The sequence below is a fragment of the Ipomoea triloba genome, chromosome 1 (assembly GCF_003576645.1).
Source record: "Ipomoea triloba cultivar NCNSP0323 chromosome 1, ASM357664v1".
Lineage (NCBI taxonomy): Eukaryota > Viridiplantae > Streptophyta > Magnoliopsida > Solanales > Convolvulaceae > Ipomoea > Ipomoea triloba.
The window spans coordinates 19,054,219-19,063,341 of NC_044916.1; the positions used below are offsets into that span (position 1 = coordinate 19,054,219).

The 9,123-nt window shown below is 37.3% G+C and overlaps 1 protein-coding gene and 1 pseudogene across 1 annotated transcript; one reads left to right on the plus strand and one right to left on the minus strand.

Annotated features, from left to right (window-relative positions):
* LOC116009868 lies at positions 1–1,851 on the plus strand. The gene is made up of 4 exons (XM_031249046.1): positions 1–280; positions 338–498; positions 544–1,085; positions 1,194–1,851. The coding sequence occupies exons 1-4, from the start codon at positions 1–3 to the stop codon at positions 1,849–1,851; spliced, it is 1,641 nt and encodes a 546-aa protein (XP_031104906.1).
* Positions 1,852–1,988: 137 nt separating this feature from the next.
* On the minus strand, positions 1,989–4,331 carry LOC116009875 (annotated as a pseudogene).
* Between the last annotated feature and the right edge of the window lie 4,792 nt (positions 4,332–9,123).

The window sequence follows — 9,123 nt, forward strand, 5'->3', positions numbered from 1 at the left end:
ATGAATGGTGTTCCTAGTGAAGCCATCAAGCTGAGGCTGTTCCCCTTTTCCCTGAGAGATCAAGCACAGAGTTGGTTGAATTCCTTTCCAGCCAACCATTTCATTACCTGGGAACAGCTTCACAAAGCTTTCATGCAGGAGTACTGTCCTCCTTCCAAGGCTGCCAAGTTAAAGAAACAGATTCAGAATTTTCAGCAGTTTGGCAATGAAGATCTTCCTGAGGCTTGGAAGAGATTTAAGGAGTTGAGGAGGAAGTGCCCAAAGAATTTGATGACCTCAGGTGACTTTATTTCATCGTTCTATGAGGGATTGACTAACCGGTAAAAGATTATTTTAGATACCTCATCCTTTGGGGGTATTTTCATTGATATGGGACCGGCAGCTGGAGAGCAGTTGATTGAGAGGATCACCTCTAACAACACTTACTGGTACACTAAGGGGGATGATATACCCAAGAGAGAGAAGCCAGCTGGGATGTTCGAAGTTGAAGAAAAGATGGCAATGCAGGCTCAGCTGGACTCTATACAGCACATGCTAAAGTAGATAGTACAGGCTCCTACTCAGAGTGTCCAGGCTGTTGCTCAGCCCCCACTGGTTCCACAGCCTTATGTTCCTAATCCTTATTCAGTGCCACAGGTACCTCTTGTAGCCTGTTGTGAAATTTGTGGTGGAAATCATGCATCTCATACATGTTATCTGTTAGACTCCGGTAGCCAAACCCCTCAGCCTAATGTGGGGCAAGTTGATCTCATTAGTTATTCTAGACCACATGGCCAGGGGCAAGGTTATGGGAACTATCAACAGCAAGGAAGAAATCAGTTTGTTCCCTCTTGGAACAATCAGGGAAATCAAGTGAGGAACAATCCACCAGGATTTCAAGGTAATCAAGGGAATAGGGGTGGAAACCAAGGAACTCAGTGGAGAAACAATCAGAATTTTGGGCAGAATAGTCAGAATCCAAATCAAGGGCAGTTCCAGCAAAGGAATCAGAATTTCGGGAACAATCAGGGTCAAGTATTCTCTAGACCATCTCAGGATCTTGATATGCAGAATCTCATGAACACCATGATGGCTCAGATGAGCAAGTTACAGGTAACCGTAGAGTCTCAACAAGCATTGATAGAGAGCCTCACGGCTCAATAGCAAGGAGGTAGTAATCAGTTGTCTAATCAAGCCTCATTTTCGAATGGTAGACTGCCAGCAAGCATAGAGAATCCAAGGCACCAAGTGAATGTAGTCACCACTAGAAGCGGATTAGCTTTGAAGGATCCCCCTTTTCCTTCGAATGATCGAGTGCCTAAGAAAGCTGATAAGAAGGATGAGGGCGTTCAGGTTGAGGATGTTCTTGATGATAGTGAGGAGGAGCCTGTGATTCAGAAAGATAGTGCTAAAGGAAAAGCCCATGTGCCAGATGAGAGTGTTCCTAGCAAGAAGCCTGAGAGGAACAAGAAGGCAGGTGACTCGGTTATACCTTGCAACCTGTTACCATATCCACAGAGGTTGTGGAGATCAAAGGAGTCCGATAGAGAGAGCAAGTTCCATAAGATGATAGATAAGCTGGAGATCTACATGCCTTTTGTTGAGGCAGTAACTCAGATTCCATTGTACAAGAAGTTTCTGAAGAATATTTTAGGCAATAAGAAAAAGTCAGAGAAGAGTGCGGTGGTGGATCTGAGCGAAGGAGCCTTGACCTATGCAGTTCTTCAACATAAACTACCTCCTAAGCTGAAAGATCCAGGTAGTTTTGCCATCCCTTGCATCATTGGTGGATTTGTAGTTGGGGGTGCTCTATGTGATCTGGGTGCCAGTGTTAGTCTTATGCCATATTCTTTATCAGGGCCGTCCCAATAAAAATGGGGGTCATGTACAATATATTAATTTGGGTCCCCTTTTTTCAAGTATTTTCTATATATAAATAATAGTTGTTCAAAAAGTTGTGTCCAAAATTTCAAATATAAATATTATATATAAAAAATACATCTAAAATTTCATTTAAAAAGTGACATACGACGAGCACATTTAGACGCAAAATCATCCACCAAACATTTGATATCAACTTCTTCCAAAATCTCATTTTCAATAGAGATTAAAGCTAATCCATTGAGTCTCTCTTGCAACATACTTGATCGTAAGTAAGATTTCAACAATTTTAACTTTGAAAAACTCCTTTTTGCAGAGGCAACAGTAATTGGGATTGTCAATAATATTCGATATGCAATAGTAGCATTTGGAAAACAACTCATCTGTTTCAATGAATTCAATATACTCACTGCTCCTATATTTTCCTTCGATAAAATCCCTTTAAGCAATTTTAACTCAATATACAATTCATTTCCATCAATATCACCTTGTTCATCGCTCTTAAGAGCTGCTTCTAAACAAATGCAACAAGATTTCAAATCCATATCAGTCATTGCTTGTAACTTGTGAGAACTAAACAAAAAACCAAAAGTTCCTTCATATACTTCATATTGCTCAAACCTCTGGGTCAATGAAATTATAGCTTGATCTACAATGTATAAAAAGTAATGAACCCTAAAAGATTCTTCTGGTGATAATGAAGTGTCATCAGCACTCTCATCAAATTGTCTTTTTCTACGAATTTTTCGCTTTTGAGGAAACACTGGCTCAATTTCTAATTCAGTGGCAATTTCCTTTGCAATATCCATGGCACTAGAAAAACCATTTTCTCTATAATTCTTGAAGAAAGAAACTAACCCTTTAATTTGATTAATAGCAACATCAAGAAGCATATCCTTTGTTTGTAATTGATTAATAGCAACATCAAGAAGCATATCCTTTGTTTGTAATTGCTTGCTAACTAAATTAACTGCATATAAGATTTCAAACCAAATGATTGTGGCTACCAAAAATTCAAAGTTACCAAGCTCATTTGTAGCTAAAGATCTCGCTTCACTTTGAATTTTAGAATCACTGTCTGTATCTACCACTTGAAGTAGGGCTTCTCGAATATCACTGACTTGATATCTAATTGCTTTAACACTTTCCACACGACTTTCCCATCAAGTAGATGACAATGGCTTAAGAGTTAGATTTGTTACATTACTTTTCAAGATATGCCACCTCTTTGTGGAATTAGCAAATATTGTGTAAATACGTTGCACTACTCCAAAGAAATCCCTTGCTTTGCTACAACTATTTGCAACATCACACAAAGTCAAGTTAAGACTATGACTACCACAAGGAGTATAAAATGCTCTACGATTTATATCCAAGAGTCTTTTTTGTACACCTTGATGTCTCCCTCTCATATTTGACCCATTGTCATAACCTTGCTCCCTTACATTATCTATATCAAGATCAAGTGATATCAACACATTTTGTAATACTTCAAAAATACCTTGGCCAGTAGTGTTATTCACAACCAAGAATTCCAAGAAAAACTCTTCTATTTTAATTGGATATGTTGATATATCCACACATCTTAAAATCAAAGACATTTGTTCTTGGTGACTAACATCAGGAGTACAATCTAATATCACTGAAAAATATTTTGCTTCTTTGATTTTTTTGATGACCTTTATTTTAACTGCAGTAGCAAGCATAAGTATCAATTCATTTTGAATCCTATGACCAAGATAATGATGATGAATATCATGATTTCTAGCACGTAAAACATGCTCTTGAATGATAGGATCAAACTCAACCAACATTTCAATTAGACCCAAAAAATTTCCATTGTTATTCTCATACAACTTCTCACTTGTTCCACGAAATGCCAAGTTATTTTTAGAAAGATACTTCATAGCTGCAATAATCCTAAAAAGTACTTTCCTCCAATATTCTTTTTCTTTCAAAAGTTGTTCTTGAGCCACTTTATCAATTGTCTCATTTGTTTGTAATCTAAGACGCAACTCTATCCAAGTTGTCATATTAGTCATATGATCTACACTTGTTTCATGCTCTTTAAGTCTAACACCATGATGTGTCCAGTCCCTAAAACCTTCATTGACCAAAACACCTTTTCCTATACTTTTTTTAAAAATCTTGCAACAAAAACAAAAGACCTTGTCAAGTTCTTTTGAATATACAAGCCAATCTCGATCGCATTTCTCTCCATTTCGCAAATATCTTGTGTAAAATGCTGATGAAAATCTTCTAGAGAATTTATCTTTGGGACCTTTATTTATTGATAAATCTCTTTTAAGACCATCTTTCACAAGAATATCTATTAATTTAGAATCAAGGACATCCCAATTTCTTGGATCATATATGTCAAATAAAAGGGAATTATTTGGTTTATCACTGCGACCAACATCATCTAAACAACTATCAACATTCTTATTATTTTCATTGTCACAATGATACATATCATCGTTGTGCACACTATCATTTAAAGTTTTTCCAATCTCACAATCATCTTGATCTTCTATATGAAGATTAGCATCTAACAATTTTTCCTTGGCATCATCTTTTTGCTCATCTATTTGAGTTTTTGTTTTGTAATAAAATTTTCAAGAGCTCCCTTCTGAGATTGAGTTAGTTGCTCAATTCTTTTTTTCTTTTTACGCTTCTCAAACCCAGATGAATATTTTCTAAAAGACGTATTTATAAAACCCTAAAGAAAAAAAAATTATTTAGAAACTCTATTAACAAATAATTAATCAAGAATTTAATTCTTGATTAAAATCAAATAATCAACCAAAAATTGATATCAAGTACAATTTTTTATGTTAATCAAACTTCAAACACACTAACACAGAATGACATAAATCACATAATAATTAATAAGGATAAACGAATAATTATGAAAGTTTAATTAGAACCTGTAGTGTAGATTAGTAGATGTAGCAGTGCAATTCGCCAATTTGATCACTTATTCGACTGTAGGAATAATTGTAGGCTTGCCGCTAATTTGATCACTTATTTGCCTGTAGGAATAATTGTAGGCTTGCGGCTTGTCGACGGAGTTGCCCTGCGTTGAGGAGGGTTGCGTCGGTTAGGGTAATAAAGAATGGGTCCGAATTTCGAATTTAGGCTTGCGGTGAATTCGCTGATCAACAATTTCGAATTTAGGCTTGCCGTGCGTTGATCATATATATATATACTAATTTTTTTTTTAATATGGGGCCCCCAATTTTTCGGGGCCCTGTGCGCCGGCCCTGTTCTTTATGTAAGAGGCTCAACCTAGGCACACCAAAACCCACCTCCATGACCCTACAGATGGCGGATCGCTCCATTAAGCGTCCGGTGGGAGTTCTTGAGGATGTCCCGGTCATGATTGATCAGTACTTTATACCGGGGGATTTCGTTGTTCTAGATATAGAGGAGGATGCCAAGGTTCCTATTATACTTCGTAGACCTTTTCTAGCTACTGCTGGTGCACTTATTGATATGAGGAGAGGAAAACTCGTGATGGAGGTGGCTGAGAACAAGATCAGGTTTGACATATTCAAAATGGCGAAGCACCAGCCCTCGTATGTTGATTTTCTCCTATTGATCCTGAACCCCCTGAGAAGTCAAGTGTGCTGAAACGAAAGAAAAAGTTCTTTGGTCTTGATGGTTTCTACAAAAGATGGATGAGGGAGATGGCTAAGTTCAAAAAGCCACCGGATCGAAATCCCACCTGATATCCATGAGGTTGAGTCGAGCTGACGACAGTAAACTCAGCGCTTCATGGGAGGCACCCCATGTTATCCTTTACTTTTCGCACTTTATTTTTCTGCATTTTTCTTTTTTATTTTTAGTTCGGAGTAGAGTTAGGAGTTTTCCTTGCTTATGGGGTGTTTCTTGGGTTATTTTGGTGAGAAGTGTGCACTGTTTTACTTTTGAAACAGTGGGGAATAGTTAGAATTGAAGAAGTTAGGCCTTGGAACAGTTTAGAAGTGTTTTAGGACATATTTTGGACTAACTTGCAGGTGAAACCGAACTTGGGCGCGAAAAGAACAGAAGTGCGCAAAGAGAAGCCTAGATCACGGCCAAGATCATGGCCGTGACCCCGGCCATGATGTTTTGGCGTCGTTTTCCATCAAAACAGAGCAAAAAAGAGCCCTGGATCACGGGCCACATCCCGGCCGTGACCCAGGCCGTGACATCCGCCTAGGAATTCCAGTACGTACAGGCTAAAAGAGAACTCTGGGTCACGGGCCACATCCCGGCCGTGACCCAGGCCGTGAGGGTGGTCCAGAAATTCCAGTACCGAGGGGCCAAACGAGGGCTCTGGGTCACGGCCACCCTCCCGACCGTGACCTTGCCCGGGAGGTTCCACCAGAAATTCCAGTACTGAGAGCAGTTTTGAGGGCTCTGGGTCACGGGCCACATCCCGGCCGTGACCCAAGCCGTGATGGCGGACCGTAAAAAAAAGAGTAAAAAAAAATTTCAGTTTCCTGTTTGTTTTCCTGTTTTCTAGTTCGAATCTCTTTATTGCTTTTATTCGTGGGGCCTTGGTTGTCCATCAGGGACGATGTCCAGATTAAGTGTGGGGGGTACTATTTCTGATGAAATTTGGATGAAGTTTGCTTGAAGGACTCAATTTGCAGCTGAAGGTAATGTGCTTTCCTTGTGTTGTGGCTGTGACCACTTTCTTTTCTGCTGGTTTGTGGTTTGTTTTGGTGGTACTTGTGCAGCCTAACTTTTCAGGGATCATTCAAGGTTGAGCTTGTGTTTAATTCGGTCTCTTGCCAATAATTGGGTTAACCTCCAACCTAAATGTTTCCCCTGTGTGTTAATGCATTGCTAGTGAAGGCTTATGTAGGATTCCGGTGATACCTGTTCTGTCACAGCTTGTCTCAGTGCTCTCATAGTGAAGTCTAGAATTTGCATGCTTTGAAGTGATTTAGGCCATTGTTGTTAGCCCAAGCCTTTAAACCTACCCTTTTTACAATTTTTTTCCCTAGTTGTCCCCTTTTGAGCCTTGTTTTTGTTTAATAACTGCAAAGCACTTAACCTCGTTTTTCGTATTGTTTTTCTTGTTTAGCCCTATCATTTAACCCTTAGCCCTTAGCCATATATTTTCCATTCACCCTTAGAGAGAATGTAGCATTTGTTCTTTAATTTACAGGAGACTTACCTTTTTGAGCTTACTTTTGATAGAGTTATTCCTGTTATCTTTGTTCTAGTGTGGGGGTGTGGTGAAGGAATTGTTTGGTTAGTTTGAATTGAAGGAAAGAAAATGTTGATAAATTGAAAAGAAAAAAAAAAGAGAAAAGAATTGTGGTTGAGAAAAGAAAGAAAAGGAAGGATGAATAAAAGTACAAGTTAGGTTGCTGGAATAATTGTCTTCACCCCCACTAGTGTAGAATACTCTTGTGTTTCCAATTATACTTTGCTCTCTTAATTCATATTTTCCATGTCTCCTCTAAGTTTAATTGTGAATATGTGTGAAATTCTCTCTCTTTTGTGCATTTTTCCATACCCTTTCTTTGTTTAGCCACTCACCCTTAGCCCCATTATAAGCCAAATAAAGTCCTATTTGATCTTAGCATGCAGTTTTAGAGTGATCTATGTGAGTATGAAGGGCATGTCTATGGGAGTTCATCTTAAGCCAAGTCTACTATTTTATTGCAGTATTTTGTACTATTTTATTGCATAATCTACTATTTTACTACTATTCTATACATCATCAATGATATCTACTATTTTGTACAATAATTCACCCCTTATTTTAGTTGTTTTGATGCTTATTTTCTTTATCCTAGTGAAATTGAGAATTGTTTATGTGTTATATTGTCCCAAGGGTTGAATTATCAACAATATGCAGTAAAGGAAGAATTTTGGAACATTTTGGACAAGTTTTGGAAGAAAAGGAAATTACCTAAGGAAGGAAAGGAAACAAGAATAAGAATTGGAAAAGAATTGGAAGTTGCCTCATGGGCCCAAGGCCCATCTATCTCCTATATATTCTACATATTCTCTACAATTTAAGGAGTTTTCCAACACTAGTTGGTTTTAGTTTATTTTTTCCCCTTCACTTTATATTTCCCTAGCATAATTTAGATTAGTTTTATATTAGATTATTTAATTTCAAGCTTGGAATCACAGATTGAAGTTGGATTTGTTCTTCTTTATCAGTAAAGTTTTCTCTTCCCTTTATATTTCTTGCAATGTTAATGGTTATTTATTATTGCTTTGCATTGTTTACTTTTATGATGCATGAGTAGTTAGCTTTTGAGTTTGGATTAGGGTTCTATTGCTATTCTTGATGCTAAGTTTATTATTATTGCATAAAGGGGATAATTAATTAACCTAGGGTTTTTATGTTTGAATTGGATTATAAATTCCTCTTATTGATAATTGATGCGCAGCTTTTATTGATTTGTTTTGGAGAGGATTTCTTCACAACGAAAGTTGGGTGAAAGACTCAGTCTAACAAATTTCAACCAAATTTTTCTTACTATTAGAATAGGGGTAATTTGGAGGCTTATAATGCTTTTGTGTTTAAGGTTATGATTGATGCATCATGAAAGTGGGGCAATCTTAGCCTAATTCTTGTTATTGATTACGAAAGTAGCTAACTTGAATTCTTGAGTGCATTGCCAATAAATCCCTTGGTTAATTGTTTCTCTCTAATTTTGAGATTGTTAGAGCATCAAGATTGCAATACTCCTAATCTGACCCATTCTTTTATCATATAGTTTATTCCTCATTTAATTTGCATCTTTTATTTTATTTCCATTCTTTAATCTTAGTTTGCTTGGATTCTAGTGAATTCCAACACTTTAGTGACTAGAATTTAATAATTCACACAATACGTGCCAAAGCCCCAATCCTCAGCGGAATGATATTTACACCTTCTTTTTACACTCACAATTATACTCATCTGTAGAGTAATCTACACGCCCCTCCTGTATTTTCCCTACAAATTTTCCCTCATGAGGTGTACGTCATCATGTGATTCGTACGTAGTTAAATTTATTTAAAGAAAATATCATTTTAGCCCCTCGACTATAATATATGTATTAAAATTTTGGTCCTTAACTATTAAAATTTTCAAATTACGTGCATGACTATTCAATTCGTATCAATTTTTGTCCTTGACTATTAAGATTTTCAAATTAGGTGCATGACTATTCAATTTGTATCACATTTGGTCATGCCGTTAAATTTTTCGACCAAATTAAATAAATTAAACGATCACCGGTGGGCTACAAGAAAAATGGCCCG